The sequence below is a fragment of the Centrocercus urophasianus genome, unplaced genomic scaffold (genome assembly GCF_019232065.1).
Source record: "Centrocercus urophasianus isolate 14NV4802_14NV808 unplaced genomic scaffold, USGS_Curo_1.0 seq_30, whole genome shotgun sequence".
Lineage (NCBI taxonomy): Eukaryota > Metazoa > Chordata > Aves > Galliformes > Phasianidae > Centrocercus > Centrocercus urophasianus.
Window position 1 is genome coordinate 7,124,851 of NW_024884867.1, and position 27,467 is coordinate 7,152,317.

General features: G+C 40.9%; 2 protein-coding genes across 7 annotated transcripts in view; one reads left to right on the forward strand and one right to left on the reverse strand.

Moving 5' to 3' along the window:
- Positions 1-366: 366 nt before the first annotated feature.
- On the reverse strand, positions 367-12,609 carry P2RX7 (purinergic receptor P2X 7). The gene is made up of 13 exons (XM_042829153.1): positions 12,304-12,609; positions 10,752-10,881; positions 10,102-10,173; positions 9,326-9,398; positions 8,205-8,301; positions 6,681-6,761; positions 6,002-6,131; positions 4,938-5,068; positions 3,844-3,937; positions 3,344-3,409; positions 3,130-3,246; positions 2,301-2,396; positions 367-1,834 (listed from the first exon to the last, which is right to left on the reverse strand). The coding sequence occupies exons 1-13, from the start codon at positions 12,426-12,428 to the stop codon at positions 1,364-1,366; spliced, it is 1,683 nt and encodes a 560-aa protein (XP_042685087.1). The 5' UTR covers positions 12,429-12,609; the 3' UTR covers positions 367-1,363.
- A 5,178-nt stretch (positions 12,610-17,787) lies between these two features.
- The window catches only part of IFT81 (intraflagellar transport 81), a 56,429-nt gene continuing 46,749 nt past the window's right edge, over positions 17,788-27,467 (forward strand). For all 6 annotated transcript variants that reach the window (XR_006170546.1, XR_006170548.1, XR_006170547.1 and 3 more), the window contains exons 1-7: positions 17,788-18,001; positions 18,773-18,876; positions 19,495-19,675; positions 22,602-22,691; positions 23,774-23,839; positions 24,158-24,268; positions 25,512-25,596. Coding sequence is in view for 1 of the 6 variants with exons in the window: in XM_042828744.1 (XP_042684678.1) it covers positions 17,858-18,001; positions 18,773-18,876; positions 19,495-19,675; positions 22,602-22,691; positions 23,774-23,839; positions 24,158-24,268; positions 25,512-25,596 (781 nt within the window). In the remaining 5 variants the exon portion in view is untranslated. The remainder of the gene's footprint in view (positions 18,002-18,772; positions 18,877-19,494; positions 19,676-22,601; positions 22,692-23,773; positions 23,840-24,157; positions 24,269-25,511; positions 25,597-27,467) is intronic.

The window sequence follows — 27,467 nt, forward strand, 5'->3', positions numbered from 1 at the left end:
GAGCAGGTTCAGCTCGGGAATCGGGGAAAAACCTCTCCTAAAGAGCGGTCAGGCGCTGGAATGGGCTGTGCCGGGAGTTGGGGGGAGAGGGGGTCACCGTCCCCAGGGGTGCTAAGGAACCGTGGGAGTGTGGCGCTGAGGGATGCGGGTGGTGGGCATGGCGGGGGCTGGGCTTGGTGGGCTTATCTTGGTGATCTTTGTTGCCTTTTCCAACTTATCATTCTATAATTCTTCCCAGAGGAAGGCCAGCACGTGTGTCAGAACAGGGATGTGGTAACGCCAACTGTAATCTTTTTCCACCCCAGATATAAAAAATGATGCAACGTGAACACGGATGTAATGTTACAACTGAGGACACAGTGTGGCTTGCATCATCTACAGGCAATTTATTTTAAAATACATGTGGGAAATTGAAATGGCAAACTGCTGGTGTAGCTCGGAAAGAACAAAGCTCAGTTGAAAGGGGTGTGGAATATACAAATGACAATCCATCTCACCTTGTTTCTCCAAAAATAGAACATGTCCAAGGGCAGCAAAAAGAAAGGACTGGAAAGGTGTTGGAGCACAGATGAAACAACCCTGAATGTGGTGCTCCTGGGCTGCGGCATCACAGCACAAAGCAACCTGTGCTGTGCTGGGTTCTGTAGGAGGAGGTGTAGGAGGCAAGGCCTGCTTGAAGCTAAGAGCAAACAGGAGGCCAAAGACTTAGCATTAAAATTCAATGCATATGAATGAAATGCCTGCAAATATTACACAAAGATGGTATAAGTACTTTACATCGTAATTCCTGATTTAAGCGAGAGAACAGCTGGGCTTTTCAGAAAATGCTTTGTGTCACTGAAATCTAAAATAAGCCTGTTTAATCTGGATGGACTGTGAGGCCTTTAACAGTTACAAATATACAAGCACAGCAGCCTCTTATTAGTCCGGATCCAGGGCCACAGCATGGTGGTGAGGTGAGGGGATAGAAACACATAGGATGACATTTTCAAGTCGTATCTCTTGGGCTTCTCAGGGGTGATGCCTGGAGAAGATCCTTTACCTTATTTTCAGGCTGTTGGTCATCTCCTGATTCATCTGGAATTTTGATACGCGCCAAAGCAAAGGCAAAGGGCTGGAACTTCTCACTAAAATGTAGCACCAAGAATTCATCCCAGAGGCTACAATTCCAAACCAAAGGAACTTGGTTTGGAACCAAAGGAACTCTAAGCCAAGCAGTAGGCAATTGTCCCTCTCCAATGACAGTACACAAGAATTCAGCTGCATAGCAGATCTTGGAAAATCGTATGCTTTTTCTTCTTCTATAGGTACATAAAAGAAATAGGTTAAAAATCCACAGTATGAGCCAAGGTAAGCTGCATCCTCATTCCAAATTAAAACCAGTATAGTTGCCGTTTGCTTTGGGATAAGAATTTCTAATCAGCCTCCTGCAGCAGCTTGGGATGACAGCTCTGTCCTCCAGCTCAAAAGAGCCGAAGCGCCAGTGAATGTACTGCTTGTAAGCAATGCGACGCAGCTGGCCGTTGGAACTGTGACCTGTCAGGTCCAGAAAGGGGTCTTCATAGAGAAGGGCTTTATCCAGAGTGTCTCTGGACAACACCAGCTGTGTAAACCAATAGGTGGTTGTGATACACTGCCCCTCTTTTTTCCGGCAGCAGAGCTGCTCGTGGTACTTCTGTGTCACCTGGCATTGACCACAGCAGCACCACTCAGGGCAGTCTGCGGAGGAGATGCTTTGTTTGAGCAGCCTGAGCTCAGACTGTGCAGTGCTGTGGTTCTTGTTGGACTCATGGGTGCAGCAGGTGCGAGGATCGTAGAATTTCACCGGGTGGTTCTGGAAAACAATTTCCCAAATAAATGAGAATATAACATTTGCTGCTGCTTCGCCCATCTGCGGAGAGAATTTACAGCAGTGATCCTCAACATCGGGTGTTTCATTTGACACAGCACAATAGGCATAATGATGACAGATCAGCAGATCTGGAGGAGGATTGTCTTTCTGTGTTGCCAGCGCCCACCACAGCAAAATCAAATCGACACCTTAGAAGATGTTTCAACACCAACACACTCCCACTGGCACATGCCCACCACAGGAAAACAGCAGCTTTTAGCTGACTCTAAACATGCATCCTCTGATCACAGGACTTACTAACTTGAAGGGGAAATATGAATCTATTTTCAGTTCCTCAAGGTTTAATCTTGAAATATGAGGAGGGGGGAAATTCAAATCAGTTTGAAATTGCATTCCTCAGCTTTCTCCTTTGAGGAGGAAATCTCAAATGTTAAGTGTCTGCATTTACCTCGAAACTGCTGCCTTCAGCATTCTGCAAGCTTGTTTCCAGAGGCACCTTTATCAAAGTAATGTGTGGCTTATCGACATAGGACACAAACATCACCTGTGAAGCAGAAGAAATCAGTACTGTCAGCTCAAGTAGTTGCTTACAGAACTGGAGACAGAACGGAGATCTCACCATGGGTTTGGCTTCTGCGGTCTGTACTCCAGCAAAAATCCCTTGCAATTGCATGCAGCAAGGGTAGAGATTTCCAGTATCTGGGATAGCAAGGATGTGGACAGCACTGGGGACAGACAGAAATAACGACAAGAGACAGTGCAGAACCAACTGCAAGAGCGTGGCTGTGCAGAGTCTTTATGTGGAGAGTTTCTCTGTGCCCTTCTCTAAAATGCTAGGGAATTAGTACATACAGCCCAATGAAACAATCAGAGATGTCTTGAGAAATAGGAAGAGCCAATGCAGAATTGGCAGGGAAGAGGCTTTGAGCAATGCCCTCTGAATGGACAACCTTTTCACAGCACCTTTCTACCATTTTGAAGGCTCACGATTCCCTGCGGGTTTCCCTGGTAGGGCTGGTGGGGCTCTGCCATGCCAAGGCTCTGTGTGTAAGCACACTGCAGCCGTGCAGTGCACAGCTCTTTGGAAGTTTCCTGGAGATTATCTGGCATGAAAAAAGGAGGAAGCAGTTCTCTTTGCCCATTCCTTACTGCACTGGACCCTGCAGTCCCTCTCTCAAAACTCCCTGATCTCCTCAAACCACAGCTGCAAGCTGCTGCAGGGTGCAGAAGAACAAAGCCCAGCAGTGAAGCAAGAATGAACAATTTGCATTCCTTACCTGTTCTGGCATCAGCACAGTCTCATACTTCTTCCTGATTAAATTTTCACAGAATGGTATTTTGCAGCAGCTGGAGCAATTGTAAAAATGAAAACACATCTCTATAGCGGTCACAGCCTGCACATGAAAGAAAAGCAAGCAGTGATTCCTCTTTCTTAATGAGACCCTATCTCCAGAACTAGTTCAAGATACACAAAAAAAATAAGTCTCTCACCAAACCAAAATAGGCGATTGTGGACCCAATGAATGTAAAGAGTTCGATCAGTTTAAATTGTCCACCCTAAAGGAAGCAGAAAATAATAATTGGAAAGCAAGATCTTTGACGTTCACTCAGCGTCACGACATTTCTGGTTTTGTCTCTTTGCAGTGATTCATCCATTCAATCTCAAGATTTCATAGACCATCTCAGGCACTTTGCAGGGAAAAATAAATAATTTGAGAAGGAAATGGTGGTGACACGCAGGGTTCATGGCAGGCAAGAAACCTTGTCATGCTTTCAGTCTAAACAACAATCCTTCTTTCTTAATTCTGCTATTTCCTCTTAAACTTTGCTCATTACGCTGCTCAGCTGAGTTTAGATCTACTCATCTAACATGACTTCCATCCCAGAACGATGGACAGAAGAAAAGAAATGGGTATATGGCAGAAGCAGGACTAAAGAAATAGCAAATTTTCTTCTCTCTTCCCTTCAGAAGGAACAACAGTCGCATTTACCATGCCAAACACGAGGACATCAAACCGTATTCCATAGGCTTTGAAAAGAGTTCTCTGCTCTGTCCCATCTGCTAGCTTATAGTGCCTTGCAAACCTGCAAAAGAACAAGTGAAGATCTGTGCAGTTGATGAATGTAATGATACAAAGCTAGAGAACACAAAAGGGAATGTAGTTTCTTGTCTTCTTTCTCCTGCCTTTTCAGCCTTCCAGAATCAAGGGGCTGAAGCCAACTTGATGAGGAGTATTTCGCCCAGCATCTGACCTGACTGTCCCACAAACTTCTAGTCATCAGGAAGGCTTTGCCTCACAGTATCATCTCAATTTTTTCTTGTGCTCTTCCCCATCTCTTGTCTATAGTTGTCAGCTCAGAGCTGACACCTATTTGTTCCTTGTTTGCACAGCTCCAGCAGGACGCAGCTTTGGAATATGCTGGCAGCTCTCAGACAGTTATGGCACTGATGTTAGCATCACAAATGTATGAAAACCCACAACAATAATCATGCCATGAGTAAAAAAAGTGCTGTTACGCAAGAGTTTTGACCTAGATCTGAGGGACAACTTCAGTCTTAAACACTGATAAGCATTTGACAAATTGTGTAACTACTCAGAATTGGAGTTGCATCAAGATTTTTCATTAAAATTTTGCATGAATCTGTTGTATGTACAAAGAACCAAAAGCTTTCATTTGCTTTGGAATTAATTTTGCTTTGGGAACTGTGGGGTTACCCAGATGGAAGCAAAATACTTTTTTATTTTATTTAATCTCCTTGGGAAACACAAATTTAGGCAGTTTCAAGCCTCAATTGCCATATGGTAGAATCTGCCCAAACTATTTTCCATGTTAGCTCCTCAAATACTTGTGGGAATTTTCTAGGCCTTTCAGCACAGAAATAAAACCTCCTGCCACATGAGCATGCTATTTTTGAGAAGATCATGAGAATGTATCTATACAGCTGCAATAACTGCAGGTTAAGGACTTGACTACAAGGCCAAAGAACAGTCAAACATTTTGTTATTCCAAGCTGTCGTTCTCCACACTTTGCCTTCATTCAGAAACATCCTACTTCCTTTATGTAATGTTTTATTTTGTTTACCTGAAGCTGAATCCAGGGTATTGGGTTCTTGTTTTGTCATCCAGGCGGCGGAAGCTGTACTCTGGACTGCAGGAGTAAGACCACCTGTCTAAGTCACAGTCCCATTTAATCTCAATGGCAATGATTCCTCCCTGGAAACAAGCACAGGGATTATTCTGATTGCTGCTTTTGCTGGATATCTGTTAAAGACAGCAGAGATTTGAGGGATGCCATTGGCTGGGATACATCTCCTTATGCACACTAAGTCAGAAAAAACTTTTGCTCATCAAACAGTCTTTGATGGGAGTGTCTTAGTTGCATGATCTATAAGCAACCATTCATTCTGACTCTTCCTATTTTCTGCCTATCCTTCTTCATTTTAGTAGCACAAATGTGGATGTAGCTAAAACACTGTGATGGCAATTTTATCTTGGCTCAAACCAAAAGCCAAATTGCAGATATAAATGCAGTAGACACCCAGTCCAAATTTTTCATCCTTAGTGCCCTTGTGCCATGCTAAGACTCAATAATTCTGGCTTAAATGATGACTCTTTTTGGGACACTTTGTCTCTACTTTTCATCTACCCATCCGTTAATATAAACTTGCCAAAGGTGTGGCTGGATACTGTGCTATGCGCATTTAGCTTAACAGCCTAAAGAATAGAGCAAAAATATAATGTGAAAAATAAATGTCTATTTTTTTAATGCCAAATATAAACTACCATTTGTGCCAGTCTTACTTTTTGATGATTCTCTCCCCAAACAACATGATTTAGAATGTACTTTAGTAGAATTAAAAGATGACCACAAAGGACAGCTTTCTATAAGACCTATCTAAGTGCATGTTGTTTTGCTGAAGGACCTCTACATGCTACAGCAATATCAACCATATTCTATCGACGCTGTCAGTGTGGGTCCCATGCTGTGAAATGTTAAGCACATTAAATCCTTTCAATTTGAAGTTACACTGCTTCTCAAACAATCAGTTTCTAAACCTAGAACAACATGGCGTACAGCAAATTATGGAGGAAGGAAGACTAGAAAATGTTTTAACAGCGAGTATAAAAAAAAGTAATATTGCAGACCTTGACTGCCACCTCAGAAAAGTTCTCTTTTGCTTCCTGAAGGATGTCTCCCAAGCGGAATATTGGACAGAGTGGGTCAGTTACCTTGTTGAATTTGCACGAAGTATTCAATTTGGGTGAAATATTTTGCCTATGAAGAACACATACAGTTGTTAAAATCTAAAAGCAAAAGTTAGAACAGCTATAAATACAACTAAGAGATTTCACTGTGGCTGGAAGCTGTGTTAAATGTGCTCAGATTTTACTTGTATGAGCTTTTGTTTTCACAGCTACCGGGTCTGTTTGTTCCTATGAGATTTGCAAATCAAGATGAATTCTCTACTCTTTGGATGTGTTACAAGCAACAGTTTACCTGTGTAAACAAAAGATTTCGACTTAGACTCTGAGTCTCACATCAGTTATGGTATAATTTAATGACTTTACCCTAATGTGAATGGAATATCTGACTGAGCAATTCTACTGTCCTTTGCCTGAAGAGAAATAGAGCTATGCTGGGAGGCTGTGTTCCCAAGGTCTTCTTATTTCTCTTGTTTCTGAAGAACCAATCTTTTAAAGGCTTGTGGTTTGTTGCTCATGCAGATAAAGCCCTGAAGATATATAAGGTGCCAATTTATACAACCTTTTCTTCAGAGCACAACCACTCACTCTTCAGAAAGCATGGAGGAATACTGGCACTTACACGGTGTAATTAAATGTGGGGAAGTGAATGTTGTTCTTTATAAGCACTGTGAAATCTTCAGAACTCCTCAGAACTGCTGGCCTAAAAGAGAAACATCAAATCAACTAACTTTTAAATACATCAATTAATCTTATGCTAATTTTTTACCTGGAAAGCTGTCAGTGGGAGGAATATTTTCCTGAGAAAGAGACTGAGAAGCAGGGAGAGAATTGGCTCAGAGGATCAAGAAAGATAAAGGTCATTTTCTTAGTTTGAGGTATAAACAGTTCTTTCCCTTTTGCACTTTCTTATGTGGGCTGAGCCTAAATTGAGTCCCTACGTGCAGATGAAATATGAGCTCATGAGACTTCTCATATAAATCTTGCTACAGAATAATAATAGTGAGAGTCTGTAACATTTGGCAGCTGAGAATTTGTGCGCAGTGAACAGATAGTTTCCTTGCTGTCTTTACAGACAGGATGCTGTATGAACAGTAATGTCCTTTCTGTCGTTGGACAAAGCCTTTTTCAGAACACAGCTCTGTCTGCAGGAGAAGGGAATGGCAATTCCTTTAAAGAGGGGAAAAGAACTCAGCAGAAGTTACTGCAGGAGGCACTGTGAGATTTGGATGGGACCTGGCTGGGGAAAAATGCTCTGTCTGCAAAAATCTTTGACTTAGGGAAGAGATAGAATACAGGCACAGAATCATGCTTGTATCACTACTCAGAGTGATGATTGACCTGGTTTCTTACTCATATATTTCAAAAGCCGGTGCAGAGAAGCTAAAATTGATTAGTCATTTGCTTTCTTAGAGTGCAATTTCCATCATTTCTGTTGAAATAAAGCCTTTTCTAGAATTTCTTCATGCTTTGGCTGACTCAGAAAGGAAATTGAACATTTTCATCCTAGAATAGTACACCGTCATGTGGTTACAGAAAAAGATGCCTACAGGGCCCCTCCATTCCACTCTCTGAGTCACAGCATCTTTGTTACCTACAGTTTTCTTCAGTTTTCTATTACATATAGCCAGCACTGAAGTTTTCATCACCTGCCTAGAAAGGATGAAGAGATGTTCTTCAGTCTAGACTGGACCCCTAAAAGCTACTCTGCAGCACAGACAACAACTAGTCTAGCACTACTGGTTTGAGTGGTCACTGTGGTAAATGAACCCACACAGAGCTTCTACACCACAGCACTGAGAACCTCAAGTTAGAAAACCTGTGTTATGTTGATGCATTTTCCTTGACATTTGAATTCATCATCCAAATGCCTCGAGTGAATTCAAGATGAGCCTGTGACATCTAAAATTGTTTCTGTGGCAGCTGTGTGATGCTGAGACTGAAGGCTTCACTGCAGAATCACAGAGCAGGACAGTGTTAGAAGTAACGTATTTAGCTATAGTTATGGCTGTGATTAGATACCTGATAGATATGGCTGGTTTAGATACCTGAGATACACCTGCACCTAGGCAAAGTGATTATCCTAAAGTTGTAGGACTGTTAAACTCTCCTTTTGACAACAAATGAGAACAATTTTGTTACTTACACGGGGGGGCTTTCTTCCATTTGAACAGGGCACCACGCTTTGATCTCACAGGTGTTATAAGTTGCATTATAACGCACACATTTTCCAGTTTGAACTCCTGTAGAAGAACAAGCTCTTGCTCAGCAAACACAAACACTTTGTACCATTTAGACAGCTTCAGCATGACAGTAGATTCATCCTCAAATGACATGGAGAGATTTTTACATTTCAGATTCTCATAGCTTTCTATGGAGAAGACTTTAAGAATTACCCAAATTATGGTCATCCATGTCTTCACCAGTCCTTATTTAGCCACTAGCTTGGGTCAACAGAACTTGTTGTTGTTTGGATCATGGGTGAAGTAATTTCCTTCAGTTTTACATGTCCTGACATATCTAAGTCTTGATATAAATTGAGAAACCGTTTCAACTAGAAGTTTAATTCAACATGAGCAAATTAAACAAGGATATAAACAAGGATATAGAGGGTGGCATCTCTGCCAATGGCATTGGGGTTGGAACGAGGCAATCTTTAAGATCCCTTCCAATCCAAGCCATTTTATGATTCTGTGATTCTCTAAAGGTATGTAGAAAACCTTGATTCTTACTGCATTCCCAGAGAGTCAGAATTTTCTGTGAACACTCAGACTTTACTAGGGAAAGAAATAATTCAGCCAGCAGCCTGAATCTGGGGAATCTCAGCACTACAAGGAACTCACACAGCTGATGAAAACTGTATGATGTCCTTTGGACAACCAGTCCCCAGTGAAAGACACATTATTTCTCTTATTCTGAGAACTACTATCAGATGTTACAGACACTTCAGATAGATCCTGCAGTCACCCCCCTTGCTGAGCAGCCACAGACACCAACAGGAGTGACTATGAGAGACCTCCTTTATGCCCCAGTCTGTACTCTTCACATTTCCCCTTTCTCTGCTTCCTTCCACACTTTCTCCTTTTAGTAAGGGCATGCAGTAGCTGGTAAAAAACTGTTTTGTGGTTTTGAAAATCTGTTCTCAGGACTCTCTCTGTCCTGCTGCAGTTCTCCAAACTGGAACTTGCATGTTCTGCACTGGTCAATAACACAATAGAAGATAGTACTCACAAACAATATTTCAGTCTGAAAATACCATTTACATACCATTACTGTGGACATTTACAATCCCTTTTTCACAGGACTTATCTGAAGAGCAGATAGCTTTGGCAATGGGATACTGAAAGAAAAAGACATGGAAGAGCAATATGTGTGTCTCTCCATACAATGTCTCTCCTTACAATAACATTTTCTTTTGTTATTTATGTCATTTCCTGTTTTCTATAATGCTAAGTACAATAAATCTAATACTGGACTATTTACTTTTTTTTTTATAAACAGCCCCAAAAACTTTTGGCAGTGAAAGTCAACTTATGTTTGGGAACTGCTCTGCAAAGACCCACTTCTAGGCCAGCTGGATGAACGAGAAAGGAGAGCTGAAGCTGACTGCCAGGTTTGAGCTACGGAAAGGAGGAATGGGAAGATGTGGGAATGAGCAACAGTGAGAGCATTTCTGTAACTCCAACATCCCTTCAGGTTGTTCTCAAAAGGGCAGCAGCATAGCCAGAGAAGTTGCACTGGCCTGAGTGTCACTACTTTCTAAAAGCAATGCAGGTGGGGTTGGCAAGCTCATTGATGCAAGAGAAAATCTCAGCCAATAAACTGATTCCCCAAGAAATAGCAGGGTGAAGGAAAGAAAATGAATAATTAGGTTAGTTTGCACGTTACCTAATGAGATATAAGCATAAAGAGCAGCTGTATTTGCTTGTACAGGACTGTCCCACAGTCTGCTCTTTTACACTAACACCAATGGTTTCTGTTAACGACTGGCTATTGGTATTCAACATCATCATCTTAAGGATAAATTACAAAACAATGTTTACCTCAGGGCAAGTCTGTTGAATCTGATTGTCTGTCCGAATGACATTGGTCATCACAAAAAAAGAGTCTCTTGTCTACATGGGGAAAAGAAAATGAATGTGACTGAAATTTCACATACTTTGTTCAGACCTCAGCCTCTTCAGGACATCACCTGGTAGGACAACAAGGCTGTTGCTGCTCTATCTCCCCCCAACAGATGCTCAAATTCTCCCCAGCTCAAACAGGAAAAGCCAGAGACAGCATCAGAGCACAAATGAGCAGTCAAGGCAAAAAGACACTGATGTTTTTTTTTAAATACTGGCATTACAACCTAGAAAGACACAATAGCATTAACTAGCAATAACAATACTGTGTTTAGTACAGCTATACTGGAGTATAGCTGTATGGAGCTCCTAGGTTTGTTACTATAAAAATATTAAACTGATATAGTAAAAAAAAGTGTAACAAATAGCACCACAAACAATCTCATTGAAAAGAACAATCTTTTTCCTTTTTTTCCCTGTTGGGGAAAGGTAGGTTTGGCTTAAAACATTGCTGTCTCAAATGTTAAGTCTCCTTTAATATTACTGCTCATTCCAGCAGACGTACCAGGAAAGAAACCAGATGTATTGACAAAATTGGAATATTGTGCTGACACTAAATTAAGACTTGCCTGTGTTGGTAGGGTGTATTCTGCTGCATCCCAGATCCTGTCTGCATGAGCCACTCCTTTCAGGCTAATGCGAACTGAGCTGGTAAGTTCCTCTTTCTCTTGATAGCGCTTGTGAACAATGAGTGTATAACTGCACAAATTAAACAGAGGGGACAAGAAAACTCGTAAAAATAAAATGAATTGGCTTTTTGTATCATTCTTGGACAAAATGAACTGCATCGTAAAGTCAAATAGGCATTTTCAACCCTTTTGGTGTGAGACAGATGTCATCTCAAGAGAGATTGCTTGAGCCCAAGTTCTCCTTGAATTCACCTTTGCAACGTTCACTTTGTCAGGAATGAGTTGAAAAATGCGCAAAGAGAATTTCTGTTTTCCCATCCTAAATGCTGTGGACAACTTCAGGTCACATCCTGGCTAGAACATTTAGTCTTTAATTTTCCAGTGTTGTGACTTTTTTTTGCCTCGTGCTGATTGCTTCAAAAACATTGGCCTAATAGTTTCATTTTCTCGTGAGTGGAGTGTGTTAATAGTGGAAGGTCATCTCCATTTTTATACTGACAGGAAGTGATTTAGCTCATCTAATTATGCAGGCAGTGATATCTTTGAAGAACTACTGTATGTCCAGAAGGTAGTTTCCACACTACATAAAAGTCATATAAAAGGTTTGCTTTGAAAAACAATCTTGTTGCATAGCCACAGGTGTGGTTCAGCAGCAGACTCTTCTGGAATGAACAAATGTTGCTAAAGAACAGAAACAGAAAGCATTTGATCAGTGCTCCTTCATTTATCCTGTTTACTGTAACAGAACTTCAGCCTTCTCTTTCTGGAGATCAGTATTTTGGGATAATCATGCTTTTGGAAACTGGCAGTAGGAACCCGGCTCTGAGCAGCAGTAGGTGCTTGCATTTCCTGCAGACTTGATTCTTAGCAAGATTGGGATCAGTGTGCTCTATGTCCTGGCTTGCTGCCCTCACATAGGAAATAAATCACTTTCTGAACTTGCAGACTTTGTTCAGCAAAGACTTATCACTGAAAACAGCCCTACTTTGGCAGCAAGGAGGAAAATTTGCCCTTTAGAGGCAATCTATTATTGTTTATTCCTAAACACCTTATTGTTCTTGAAATCTGCTTCAAGAGCTTGATTGGCTATTTCATCTGTTAGGTAGACCTAGTCCTGATGGGAGACTCTGTGGAACACACTCTAATCTCAGAAAAACTGATGTAAATGTCAGATTATTCAATGGAGTGAGCCTGGGTTTATAGACAAGAAACAAAAACAGCATAGCAGAAAATGAAACCACAAGCATTTGTTAGTGAAACCTCAGCTAAACTTCAACAACCCCACCCTGTGAGATAATTTCCCCTGCCAGAATCCCACCACAAAGCTCCCACTGCCAAATCCATCTTACAAGAGTGGTCTAACACCAAATCAGTGATCAGGAGTTGCTGCCACAGAACTGACAGCTCTGAAAGCCACTCTGTAACCCAGACAACCCCCAACACAACAAACACTTGTTTGTGTTTGGTGCCATTTCCCATCACCCACACTTACCAAATATACACAGCAATAACTCCATAAATGAACCACTTCACACAGACACATCCAACACTCGGAAAACGGATCAGTTTTGGGGAGTCATAATTGAACAGATCCTTCATCCAGCCACGTGCAACCATTGTTAATGTTTCCTGTGAGCTTATAGAAACTGCAAGTGGCCGATGCTGTCTTCTTTTATTCTTGCACCCTTTTGAGGCCACACCACTTAAAGGCACAGTCAGAAATTTGTATGAGTAGAATGGTACCACAGGCCTTCAAAAGAAAGGCAGCTGGTGGATCAGAGCCTGATATTAATAAAAAATAAAGAGTATAAGGAAGTGGGAGACAGGATATCAAATGCCTTCTTTATCTGTCCAGAGAAGAAAAAGGACAATCTAACTTCTTAGTGGAATCTGCCTTATTTTAGGGAACTGTTTATTTCCGTTGACAGAAATACAAGCTCTTCACAGCCACCCACGTTTATGTGCGACAAAGGGAGTTTTCAGAGAGGGAAGATTTTTTGAATTCCCTTCAACCGAGTATCAGTAGTGCGCTTTAAATTTCTGAATTCGGACTTTTTTCAAAGAGAAAAGTCTAAATGTCAGATATATCAATGATAGTCCTCAGCTGGCCCAGCTTTTTTAAAGATAAAAAGTTTAAAGTTAGAAAGTTTAAAGTTGGAAAAAGAAAAAAAAGAGAGAATTTTCTTCTAAGTTCTCAAGTCTGACTTATGCAGTGTCTGGAGGAGAATTTCCTCTCACTGAATCTGTCCAGACCTCAAACCAGACTGAGAAAACTTTGTGAAGTAGTAAACACTTTGAAGGTGCTGCCCTGACTTGAAGGAGGATGGAATACTTTTCTATTGCTTAAAAGACAAGTCTGCAGAATGAATTCGACACATTTTTTCCAAAACACTTCAGTAGAAACAGGATTAGGTATCACATAAACATTGGGACACCTACCATTGGTCAAACCACAGGATCATTAGCTGAGGCCACTTATTTTCACACAAAAGGCCTTAAGACAGAGAAAAGAGATAAAGAAAGAAGCTCAGTAGTTTCTGCCTTGGGGTTATTGTGCAGCTCTTCTCATATCACATCCTTTCCCAATGCATCTTACTCAGTATCTCTAAAATGAGCTGATCATTTACAACCACTTCTCTAGCTGGCTGTGGGTGCATCACTAACCATGGTTCCATGACGTGCTGGGTAGCTTCAGCCACCACAGAGGAATCTTGATGGTTCCCTTGTCTACATTTGCAAGGGGGAAACCAAGAGCTACAGGAACATCAGTGCAGAAAAAGCTGTTTAGATGGTGAAAGCAGCTCAGAGCAGCACTACTACACTGGAAGAGCAGCAGTACATGAAGGTCAGGAGGCTCCTGCCCGTGTTTTTCCAGGCTCCAGTATAGCTCTTCTCAAAAACAGAATCATTGTCCATTTGCAAAAATAACCTTCCAGCTGTTCTGGTCCCACCAGAAGTTGAGTACTCCACTGCAAATTCTGCTTCTTGGCGTTCCAGGAGAAGGCACTGCTACATCAATATGTGGGCCAGTACCTCACTGGACTCTACTTGAGGTTTGCATGTCAACCTTCTTGCAACCACCTGCTCTTGCTCTCAGCACTACACAGTGAATGACATGCAAGCGGATGCTTTGCCTGAAGCTTGGGCAAATGCAGAGATCAAGCTAAAAGGACTGAAACTAGCATGATGTTGGCCTCCCTCTGAGCCTGAGTCCCCACCACCCAACAATTTGCACTAGTGCAAAGAAGCTGCCATACACATCCAAATCCATACTGCAGGGGTGGCAATGCCCACGCAAGAATGGCAATGGTAAAGCAAGCTTTTGGGACACCAGTGGCCACAGGGATCTTCACCTTTTTACCTCAGGTTACATAGGACACTGTCCTATTTGGTCTCAGGATGGTTTTCTGCCAGGTCATGGTACTAAGAGGCAGTTCAACTGGGTAACAAAATCTCAGTGCTGAGCAGGGCAAGGTATATAACCTTGTCTGTAGTTTCTCACACTCCACAGTTCCATGCACAAGCTGGTCAGTGAGCTGCAAACCAAATACTGGCAACGGGCCCATAGGGTCAAGGAGCAGGTGTGAAGCCACCATCTGATGCTATAAACAAAGGAGCTGTAAAAGTGCAGAGCAGTTGAGTTGAGATCTGTAAATCTTATTCTCGAAGTCTGAAAGAAAAGAAGCTTGGATCACAATCTATCACACTTATCTTTAAAGGACTAGGCTACTCTCTTTTGCAACAGAAGACTTGCACAGAGGCACCAAATGTTCAAAGCCTGCAACACAGAGGTAATGTCTTTCTTCCTTTACTGTTTTAAATCACCTAGGACACTGCCTATTGCTGTAGCTGTGACAAAGCATGTGGAATCAGACTGGTTTTTTAGCACACAGGAACAGATCACATTCTAAGAGGCTTAATTTTTTGAGACATCAGCAATCATTCCTTATGCCTTTGCTGACCACAATCCATATTGCTATAGTTGATATTAGAGACTGACAGACAAAATCCTGCTATGTAATAACAACAAAAAAAGATGCAATTGGTAAGAACCAGAAACAAACTTGGGATGCATTTAGGTGCTAGAACAGATACAAATATATTGATTTTTAATATATGCCAGTCAGACTTACAGTTATATACAAATATAACAATATTTATTATTAAATAAGAAAAACAAACAAATGAAAAAGAAACAAGAGGACCTGGGTTGTATAAAATAAGCTTCAGTGAGCGTTGTCTTTGCTTCCTAAACACTCTCATTTTCACATTAACATCTTCTATCTGTTTGGGATCTGACCTCAGCAGCAAGGGCAGATGCATTCATCTTCTTGTCCATGGATGTTCCCATATAAGGTGATCTCTCTTTGCCTGTGGAGCACGACTTCGATTTGCTCAGGTTTCGTTCCACTCTGATTTGCTGGCCTCTATGCTCGAGCTCTTGCAGTTTTACAAGGCAGTCATCCACACAGCTGTAGCTATAAAGGGAGGAGAAAGACAGGAGAGAGTAATGAAGATGTGCATGCAGATCTAAATTGGTCTGGATAGTTTATTTTGCTCCATTGTTTTTCTTCTGCTCATTGCCTCTGCATGGCACCTTTTCAATAAGCAATTTCTATACGCTCTTCCCAAGCAGTATAAAGCATAAACCCTATCCAGGGAATTGAATAGGATGACAGGGATGCACTGTTCTAACAACTCTCTAGTCATCAGGAAACCTAGCTTGAAACTCTGTATGACTCTTCATGCACACTAACTTGAAAATTTGGAAAATGCCCATGGAATTATGCAACAGATGTATATAAACAGTGGCCTTCAATTCAGTAAGATTTGATTCAGATAGCACATCAGAATTCTCAACTGCCTCCTCTGACATTTACCCAAGGCTGAACTAAAAGCTATGATATCTTTTATGTCTATGAAGATTCTGTCATACAGAAGTCAAGACATTATAGAATAAGCTATTATACTGGTTTTTGTTTGTTTGGTTGGTTGGTTTTGTTTGTTTTTTTTTTAAGAAATAAGTTTCAGAAAATTCATGCACTATTACTGAGGGCAAATATCAAGTAGTGTGTAGGTAACCTGGGGTAGCAGTCTGGCTACAATGGGCTGCATGGATAAATAGCACAAAACCACTGGAAGAAGGGATCATGAAAAGATACCACAGGATCCCCCATGTTTTCCCTGACATGAGAAGTCCCAAGGAACTCTGATGTATAATTTTGCTCTGGTATTGAATCATAAGTACATTCAAACAGGCCAGCATGCTGGAGCTCACCCTGACTTCTCATCAGAGAGGTCTTGTTTCCCTCTCAGACTCAGAACGATCCAAGTTCCTGGGTTTTCATCATGACAGAGTGATTCAATCTTGGCATCTTTTCTTGTCTGATCTTGGGGTTTTCTAATTTTCAAGCATCCTTTCTCTTCCTTGTCATCTCTATACCATTAAGGAGACATGAAAAGCAGGGGACAGTCCTTTGTTTCTTGGAAGGTGTGAGGAGTGAAAGAGAAGGTCAGAGCAGCACCTCCTGGCCATATCCAGCCCAGATCCACACCCTCTCATCTCAGCACTGTGAGCACAGTCCGTTCTCTCCCTGTATTGAGGACTGAGGACGTGCATCCATGTTCGCAGAAACACTCTGTTTCTCCAGAATTAAGGAAGTAGTGCCCAGGATTGATGACACCTACCACTTCCTATTACCCATCAGTGTCACCTACAGGGAGCAGAACTCATCCCCAGTGCCTCTCCAGAAAATACCATTTTCATTTGCTCCCCCTGTGCATTCTATATGCTCAAAATACTAATCAGAAGAAAAGCGTAATTGATACCAGGAAAGCATGTCAAAGGAAAGTGGATCTCTTCTGGGAACTTGTAGGTAGTACGATTCCTAAAGGTCAGTGTGCAGACAGAAAGCACAAAGGAAACACGATCTGGTTTTTAAAGTTCAAATCCAGGAGTCAGGAGACTTGGATTATGTTCCTGGCTCCATCGCAGCTTTCATGTACAATCAAGAGCAGCTCATCCATCCCCTTTGTGACTTTGTTCAGCCAGTGAAAAGCAAGGACAGACATGTGATGTCACTTCTCAGGCTTTTAGAAAAAAAATGGGTAAATTAGTATTTTATGAGATATTTCCTATTCCTGGGAAAGAAGAGGGGAACTAATCTAAGATGGAAACATTGTTTAGAATTGCAAAGTGTTACATTTACGATTGCTTCTTACCGAATAAACAACATGTGCATTTCAATTTAACAGCACCAATGTAATGACTCACTGCGTGTTTTACTCCATCACACGGGAACTCACGTGTGTTTCTAAGACAATCCACAAAGCTAACTAAGGAGCAGAGGCTCCAAAATCCAAAACCTATATATAAGCCCTATTGCCGCCGTTCCTTGCTTCGAGAGCGTTGTTCTGTGAACGCCCCGCACAGAACATTGCGTGTACACTGCGGGGGCACAGCGACCTCCCCCAGGCTCACAGTGGGAGTGGGATGCGAAACCCAGGGCAGGCTGCGATGCTTTTAGGGCCGCTTCGGGCTGCCCTCCCATGCAGCATGATGTGAAGAAGGGAGAGGGACCCGGTCCCCACAACCCGAACGGCTCTGTTCTGTCCCAGCTCCTCCGCAGAGGTCAGAACTCCATGCGCCTCTCTGCGCATGCGCGCGCCTCTCCAGCTGAAGCCCGCGTGGCACGTCCGGAAGTGACGTCATCGCCGGGCCTGGCAACCGTTACCAGGGTAACGTGGAGGCGCGAGCCGGGGGTGAAGGCCGAGGCGGCCCCGGCTCCGTTACCTCACGGCACGGGGTGGCCCCGAGAGGGCCTGGCTGTCTCCGCCTGCGCTCTCTTGAGAGTTTTCATCACCCTCTCGGGGGTGAGGGGCTGGCTGTACCGAGCCCGGTGCAGGCTGAAGGCCGCAGTGCTGCTGAGGGCCTCGCTGAGCTGCGAGCTCAGCCGCACTCCCGGCAGCCCTCAGCTCCCTGGCCCCGCTGAGGCCTCGTGGCGTCTCGTCCGGCTCTCCTGCAGAGGTTCTTCCAGGACGCGACCATGAGTGACCAAATCCAGTTCATTGTTGAGAAGCTCAATCAGGAGCCCTTCAGGAAGAACTACAATTTAATCACGTTTGACTCCTTAGAGTCGGTGCAGCTGTTGCAGCTGCTCAGTGATGTGCTGGGGGAGATTGACCCGAAGGTAAGGAGGGCAATCAGAGGTGCTCAGACCTGGGTAACTGCCAACATCTTAAGTTGGCCTGTCACAAAAATTGCACGAAATGCTTTTACTTAGGTCTGGTGGTGTGTATCTTTGTGGCATGTTTGGTTTACCAAAATAGCTTGTATGAGTCTTCCTGCAAATAAATGTGCCTGGCAAAAATCCTTTGTGGCTATATATCTACAAGTTGTTGGTGAGCAAACAAATGTTTCTTGGGCCAGGATGCTGGATCTTCATCCACCAGAGACTGATGACTTTATGTTTTAACTTGGGAATCAAGGTAGAGATCTTAAATTGGTTCAGACTGACAGCAACTCTATTCTTGAGTCAAAAGTCAGGCTAAATCTTGTTCACACATGTAGTGTAGGAGCTGACTAAGAACAGTTTCTCATATGCAACTGGTAACTGAGTTACTGACTCCCCTTACAATGACACTACCAAAGGTGTGAGATCCGAAGGGATCAATTCTGTACCAGTGGTATAGAGGTATATGTTCTGCTGTGGTAGGATCTCAGACTTGGAAGTAATTTCTTCCTCTGAATAGATGAGGTCCTATGAGTGGGGAGAACTTAAGCCTGGAATAAAGTTACCTGAATACGCACATAGGAGGAAAATATTTTAAAGATAATAATAACTTGGTCACAAAAGGAATGTTCTATATGGAACTCACTCCACTGACACGTGATAAATGAATAAAGTTGAAATGACTTGAACAAATACTGGATATTTATTTGTATGTTTCAAACTATGTAGCATGCTGTTGACGTTAGAGAGGAGCTGCCAGAGAATACAGCTAAAAGAATGTTGACTCTCCTTGGTATCCTTAAATACAAGCCTCCAGGAAGCGTAACAGACCTGTAAGTATCTTTTTATCATGATTCGTGGATTAAAGGTGTTACAGCTTCTATGTAGCAACCTTTAGTTCAGGGTTTCTTTTTGTATTTTTGACCCTGACCATGGCAGTGGACATGTGTAACGTGTTAAAGAGCTCCTGTTTTGTCCCACTGGTAGGGCAGCACAAGGCTCCCGCAGGTGTGGGGCAGCCCCGGGGCGCGGCTGCAGCAGCTGCTATTGTGGAGTCTGCCAGGAGAGGGTGCCGCCTGCATAGCAGGGTCACTTCTGCCCCCAGTCCTTTCAGGCTGCAGTGCCACCTTCCAGTGCCAGGTGGTAACCCTGAAAACCTGCCCTCATTTTCTCTTTTCCAGAAGAATGTTGCTGGGAAGGATGAATCGTTTTTGCAGGCTTTATCATTTTGTTTTGTTATGGGGTTTCTGTGTGCCTCAAGGTAGCAGAATCAGGATTGTAAATAGCAAACTGGCACTGTGACTGCCTTCTGTATTAACTACAATAAGAAAGCCATTAGGGAAGCGGAATGGGAAAGTCAAAACACTGCAAACTTTCCAGCCAGTGTTCTTTCGTTTGAGATTTACTGATAGTAGGTGATACTTTTTGCTGTTGTTGTTGTTTTTGAATAGGAGCGCGTTTCGCCAAGGGTTGGTTACGGGAAGCAAACCTGTAATTCATCCTGTCTTACATTGGCTTCTTCAGAGAACCAGTGAACTCAAGAAAAGGGCTTACCTGGCACGCTTCTTGGTAAAACTGGACGTGCCAGTGGAGTTCCTACAGGATGATACCGTGGCTGACGTCAACAAGCAGGTAGTGTTTTTCACATATGCCAACATTTTACAGGAATTAATTGAAGTGCCAATAGAAGAATGGATGCATGAATTGAGGGGTTACTGCTGAGATTAACGTTCGAGAGAGTTATGATAAGAGCATCTTGCAATCAAGGGTTGACAACCACTCATGAAAATAAACGCGTTTTAACCACCTCCAATAAGCCTTGCATTATTTAGGAAGAGGTAGCATTAAATTGAAGGACTTAGGCTCACTGATCAAATATTGTGTGCTGATTAGCCTTCATTTTTATGCTGCCTAAGAAACATACTTTTTTTCTTATTTTTTTAACGCTTTTTTTTATCTTCTGTGAACTCTAACATGGATATTTTTTAACTTTATAAATCAGTTCAGCAAACATTATGAACAAAAATGGCTGCCTTACAATTGTCAACTGAAGGTATAATACTTAGCCCCTAACATTTATATTAGTGTTACCCCACTTCTGCTTCAACCATTCTTCTTTCTTTTTCTTTCTTTTTTTTTTTTTTTGTGAGAAGTCAGAAGTTTCTTTTTCCTTGGCTGATGTTCCTATTTACTATGTTTCCTCTTCTTTTCTGAGCATTAAATGTTGATTTTTAGACAACGAGACTGAATGGGTTTAAAATGCAGAGCTACACGTGAACCAGAATTACGTTTTTACATAATTTGTGTTATCTGAGGTACATATTTACTTTTTTTGATCCAGTTTTTTCTGCCTTTTGTCCTGAGTAGTTGCTTGCAAATCACAGTGTTTGTGAGCATTCGTAACAGGTAACCTTGCTTATTAGCTGTGCACCAGCAAAGCTCTGCATCTTGACTGATTTTCTTTTTTGATGGCACTAGCAAGGTCTGATTTCTAACTTTGAACAACTGAGCAGAAGTAGGAAGGAGAGGAAGGAATGCAGGTTGTAAGTTTTCTCAGTATGTCACAGTCTCAATATGTATAAATATCCATCTCCATTATTTCCATTACGTAAGATGTATTCCTTTTTGGGATTGCAGTAATAAAACCATCTCATTAAATCAATACCCTTCTGATTTAACTCAGAACAGAAGCTGGGGTAATACAGTGTCTTTATGTAACACAGCATTACCATGAAAATATTTAGATACTAATGAATTAAAGAATTTAGCCTCAACTATTTATGTAGGCAGGCATGTGATGGTGCATTTTAATAGAAACATTTCAAATGTGAAATTCTGGAGATCTTAGAACATAAGCAAGTTTTATGGGTGTGTAGAATCAAGCTCACCTGTACTGCAGATTCCCTAAACAGGGCTCTCAGAAACCTGGCGCTTCCTTGATTTTGTGATTTGGACATCAAATTGGTTGCAGTGTATAATTCTAAAAGTAATTAAATTTAGGTGAAAATCTGATTGACCAGTCTTCAGTGAGATGCTGCCAGGAATCACTGTGCTGCTGAAACCTGGGCTTTGTTTGGTCATTTGAGTGTGTCAGTTGTTTCAGGTGCGTGGGCTGGAATGCTGCTGGGTTTTTTTGTTTGTTTGTTTGTTTTTAGTGGAAGTGGGAAACCTCCCATTTGCTCTGGTTTGCCAAACTATGCTGTGCCTGTGTTTGGGTTTTGCCAAGTGCCTTGAAATGTTGTGTCCCCATGAGGAAGAGACTCCCTAAACTCACCTTTTGAAAGAGGTAGAGAAGGGATGCAAAGGAAGGTTTTTGGAACCAGCAATGAATACAGTTGCTCCCAGTTGGCTTGCTGTCTTCTTATTTGTTGAAGTACTTCTGTAACACCTAAGTGAGCTACAAGGCAGTTGCATTTTTACTTCTGGTTTTTTTTTTTTTTAACTCATTTTTCATCACCCAGCCTGTGTGTACCTTCTGATCATACCTTTATTTGTCACTTAGTCAAGCCCTTTTTGATTATGTCATCTTTTTCCCAGTGGCCATTTTACTGCTGTTTTTTGAATTTGCTCCAGTATGTCCTAGTGTGCCTGCTCCTAAAACAACCAGCAATAAAAGGGAGTATTCCAGCTGCTGGTTCCTCAGGTTCTATGCGATGGAATTGCTGCTTCACTTGTCACAGATTTGCCATCTTTGTTTAACCTGGCCTTTGCCATTTCGTATTCAGCAGTCATATCAATTGCTCTTTCCAGGAAGTAAAAAAAAAATATATTCTCTGCTTAGATTTTTCCATCTTATTGAATGGCTGTTTCTGCAGAGGTTATTCTTTCCTATCTCTCAGCTTGCATTTCTTCAAGTTGAATCTAAATTTATTTCCCATCCAAATTTCTAAACTCTTTCTGTCCCCTGTTATTTCTCTACCCACACAGACTTTCACACTGCCTCTCAGTTGAAGAGTGCTGGTGGGCAATGTACTGGTATGGAGGTAGCACACTGTCTACTTCTTCCTAAAAACCAAGCTACATATATCAGCCTCTATAATACACCGAGGACACCATTATGCAAATGTGGCAAAACTGTTTCTCACGTGTTAAGTCAGGTGTGCTCTGGAGCTGCTTTACTGGAGAGAAAATCAGTGCTCTAACCTCCAGCTCCATTGCCTCGCTCAAGCATCTTATTAGACCCAGCTCTCCCTTTTTAGCTTGATAAGTTTACACATGTAATGTATGCGGGTTTATAGTAAGGGAGAACAGTTAATGTAGCATTGTCCCTCTCAGCTTACATCTTGTTTTGAAACTACGTTGTGTGTTACAAGGGGAGAGGTTAAAATGCTAAAGAAATCATGGAAATTCTGACTATCAACTTGAAATGGGAGATAACGTCGTGTTATATTTTTTTCTTCTGCTTCATAAGTTCCTAAGTTTTAGTGGTGAAAAATCCATTTAACTCTTGTTTTTACAATGTTTCTGTCTGTGTTTACTGTCTTAATAGTAAAGCAACGTTGGCCTGAAAACCCTCAGCCATAGAGCTCATTCTGCATAATTTTATCTCATTTTGTAGTATGAAGAACTGATGGAAGCATTTAAAAACCTACATAAGGAATGTGAGCAGCTCAAAACATCTGGTTTATCTACTGCAGAAATAAGAAGGGTAAAAATATGACAAAAATGCATTGTTTCTGTGTATGCTTTTTTAAAATATTCTAATTTTTTGGTTGTGTGAACTCACTGCAGTGTGTACATTATAGAGGTCAGAGCTGATTGGCACTCAGTTGCTGTTTTGAAACTGTTCTCTGTTGGCAAACAGAAAGTCCTTGCTCATGCTCAGAACTGGGCTTTGTGAAGCAGATGGGGAAATGAGGCTGCCAAGACTGTGTTCAGCATGATTTTCAAATATTGGAGCTCTTTTTCTGTGACCACAGACTGATATAAAACCTTGAACTTTACTGATATAGGGTAATAATTTCAGAGGTTGAATGAATTAAGAGCCTAAGTCAACAAAAATGGTGTTTCTATGTGGCTAAAGTGTTAGTAAAGATATTTGTCCTGTTTCATCAAAATGTTTGAGCATGAATCCAGCTTTCCATTAAGGCATACAAACAAGTTAAGCAAATGTTGAGATAAGGCCTAACCTGATAATTTAGTTCCCTTTCTCTCATAGTTGTTAATATGTTGTATCCTGCTGTTGTAAGGTAGGAGGAAAGAAGGATAATTGGATATGTGTTTTAGAACCATAGATTATTTCTTTTAACACAGTTTTAATGGAAAAAGTATCAGCAAGTTTAACTCCTATGCAGAGTATAACTGCAAGTTTTATGGTACAACTCCATGCAGATTGCCAGGAAGTGGGTAATGGTAAGATTTAAGAACAGATGTTTAATTGCATCATGTGTTTTATTGTGCTGATTTTTGCTCGGTTGTTTCTGTTTGTGGGATGTAGGGCTTGGTTTTCTGTTTTTTGTTGGGTGTTTTTTTTTTTTTAAATACATCTGCTTTTATTTTAAAAGCTAACATTAGTACTGAAGGATGCAGAGAGTGGAAACTGAGGAAGAAGTAGGAAAGATGAGCAGGACTGGAATCCTGGACATTCTGTTCACAGATTGATAAAGTTATAACTGCTTCAGGTGTATTCAGAGATGAATTCTGCTTTTCACAGTAACTTGTACAGAATTTAGTTCAATCTGCACCATGTAGTAAATTCACATTTCTTTATCTGTTTTTGCTGCTGTTTAGGATATAAGTGCAATGGAAGAGGAGAAAGATCAACTCATCAAAAGAGTGGAGCGTCTTAAGAAGAGGGTAATAAGAGAAGTAACGCTGTTACATTTCAGTGTCATAATCCTTGGCTTGCAACTCTGATTTTGGAATGCAAACAAGGATTAGAATAAACATACTGCGTGTCGAGGAAGGAGTCAAATAACTAATTGACCTACAGGGAATCTCCCTAGGCGTTAGTCCAGAGCTTTTAAGAATCTTGAGTCCAGTACTTTGCTGTCATTTCTGAGTAGTAACGTGTATGGAAAGGAAGTGCTAAGTGGGTTTGTTAGACATATGATCTCTTTAATGTATTTCTCAACTATCTGACAGTAACATGCACTATTTATCCACTTGCTGTAGGTGGAGACAGTACAAAATCATCAACGAATGCTTGAAATAGCAAGACAGCTTCGCTTAGAAAAAGAGAGAGAAGAATCTTTGGCTCAACAGAAACAAGAGCAAAAAAATCAGGTATTGCCATAAAAGTGTACCTCTTAAAATAAATAGTTTTTATATCTGTCTGGGGATTGTGTGTGTAAAGAAGCACATCAGGAACAAAACAGTGCAGCTTCTCCTAATAGCAGAAAATTAAATCCTATGTAAAATACAAATACCTGTGTGCATCTTAAAGGAAGAGGCTTGATGCTGCAAGTTTTGAACGTCTCATTTGAGATATTTGGCTGCCTCAACTACTCCTGACATCATCATTTAGCAATCCTAGGAAATGTTCCATGGCTTACTGTGGGAGCACCCAGAAAGAGGTCTTCGTGTTTATGGTACTGAGCAAATGTTTCCTTAGTTTGATTGTCTCTCTGTGCACTTGCACTAAGATTGTGTGGTAACACAACAAGTAGCACAGCTTTTTGCTGTGAATCAGTGCAGGGAGAATATAATTTGAATTCAGGAGCAACTTGGGGTTTTGTTCCTGAGTCTCACAAAGGTGATGTCCTAGTAAGTACTAGAAGCAGCTGGTATCTGGATGTAGGGGTGGATTTCATTCCTAAGCTGTGTTGCATGTTCCCAAGCCAGCCTGCTGTATCATCTCAGTCAATTCTGTTGATTTCAAATAGAATATGAACTTTTGCTCCTTTTAAAGCAGTGTTAAACTCAGATGCCTATTATTACAGTCAACATACTGATTTGGAATCAATGTGAATCAGAAGGTTTTCAAGCCATTGGTCCTTTCTTGAGGAAGGTCACAAGAAAATACTGTGGTGTCCAGGTGATTCTGCTTCTTATCACACATTTCTCTAAGTAGCAGAAATACTATTCACCTGGCTGCTGTTGTTTGGCAACAAGCTTTTCTGTGTGCTCTCTACTTGGCTCAGCAACAGAATAGTGGATTGCTGTGACAATTCAGCTGCCTTCCAAGAGATGCAGCACAAAGAGAATTTTCTACTGCAATCCTGACTAGCTTTTTTGCTGTTCTTTTAGTGTTCAAGCCACTTGAATGTTTGCTTGAAAACAGTTTAAGAAATTTGTGCTATAGAGAAAATACTACTTGGGAGTACAATGCTTTTCTTAATTAACAGTAAAGAATAAGTAAATCCAGGCCAACTGTTGAAAATTGTTTTGGCATGTTTCCTTGTGAACCACAAGCTGGTAGCTACCATTTTTTGTATTCAGGATTCTTTGTGATACTCTTTTTGCTTTAGTTACTTGGAAATGCATTTCAAAGGAATGAGCTTATGCATGTACAATTTTCTCTCCAAAGTTATTCCATGCAGAGCAGAGACTGCAAAGAGCACAGCTCCAGCTGAAAGAGATGCATCATGCAGTAGTGGATTCAAAACCTGAAAGTAAGTAGTAATGTGTAACACCTGGGGGGTTTACACTTCTGTGAGAAATGAAATTAAAACTGCATGATTCTCAGTAACATGGGAGTGCCAGAAAGCACATGTGAACTAGAGAGAAACTAATGGAAGATATGAATTCTAAAGGCTGGAGCTCCTAAAGGCAAATATGCCTTGCTATAAGAAGGCAGGGGGGTAGTCATAAGGAAGATGATGAGATACCTCAGTCTTGTTTTTTGAGGTCCACTTTGCTTAAAACCTTAAGCCAGTTACATACTGAAAACTAATTATAATGCTCTGCAGCAAAAGAAACCAAACAGCTGGAACTACAAGGATTGGAAAAAGCAGAAACATCTTAGAAAAGGCAGAGTTTAGATACTGTGATGTTTTGTGTCTTTTGTATTTGCAATTGAGGATCAGGGAAATACCTCTTCATCTCAGTGAATGTACAAATACATTGAATATTAATTTTTTTTTTTTTTTTTTTTTTCAGTGTAGACTTGATGTTGGTTGGTTTTTTTTTTTTAAATTACATTTAGTAAAACATTCATTTGGAGAGCTTTATGGCCTGTTTCTTATTATGGTGCAAGTTTCTGTTGTAGTTTTGCATGGTACCAAAAACAAACCCACTTCCTAATCTTTTTATAGAGAATGAATTTTTTTTGTGTATATATAATATATTTATAGATATACATAATAGACATTTATATATTAACATATAGATGTAATATATAGACCTATTTATAATGTTTATGTAAAATAGTTTGTTCTCATGATATGACTGTAGGTGTTTTAGGTATGTTGATGTAGACTGCTGCTGCTCATTTTCAGTCTTATCTCAGTCTGCAAATCACACTAACAAAGTAAGTTATACTCCTTGTAGAGTAAGTCTTTGCTCATTGATCCACTATAAAAATAGTGGGTAGGAGGGAATTACAGAGAGCAGATAAATGCATAACTCACTGTCTCCAAAGTCTAGAATTCTACAGCATCCATGTTTCTGAAGGAAATATAACTAGGATTAATCTGAGTCTGTGTAGAGTTCAGCGTTTCTGCTGCATCTGACCTCAATTGGTTATCAGTAACGTATCACAGGATTGATAGAAGCTTTGTGTGTTGTTTATGCTGTCATTGGGGATGATTTATATGGAGAACTCTACTGTACTACTAAGGTATATGACTCAAAGTCTTTTTTCCCAGAGCCCTTGCACTGGCATGCTGAGTTGCTGTGGTTTAAAAAAAACAAAAAACAAACAAAAAAAACCATTAGAATGCTTTTTATTATCTGAATAAATAATTTTCCAAATGATAGCATCTACGTATTTAGATTTAAATTTAGTGAAGCAATTAATTGTCCTACTTTGTCAGATAGTTTAGTATTTCAGTTGCATCATGGATGCTTTGCCAGTTGTTTTGAGTGAGAGGATTTTTCTTAGTCAGCAGCGCATTGTGATGCCATTACTTTGTAACTTTGCTTTATTTTTTTACTATGTTCATCAGCATTTGAGCCACAAATGAAAACTAAAAGAGTATCTGAACTATCTTCTTTAAGGGACCTGTGGTGAGTTCTGTAACAGTTCCATTTTTGCTGTGGCTGAGAGTTTATACAGCAAAGCTACGTCGACATTTCTATTTCAGTTCATAGGGTATTTTTAAGGCCTGTGGAAACTTGGTGGTTTCAGTTCACAGAAGCAAAGGTAACATAATAAAAAGTCAGTAAATGTCATTTGATCTCTGAGATGAAAATAAAGTGATCTTATTTATTACCCTCATCTTAAGCTTTACTTGCAGGAAAAAAATAAAGTGTTTAGATGTTCTGAAGAAAAACTTGGAGTCATTATTTAAGAAAACTTCTGTTGAAATTTTGCCCAAACAAA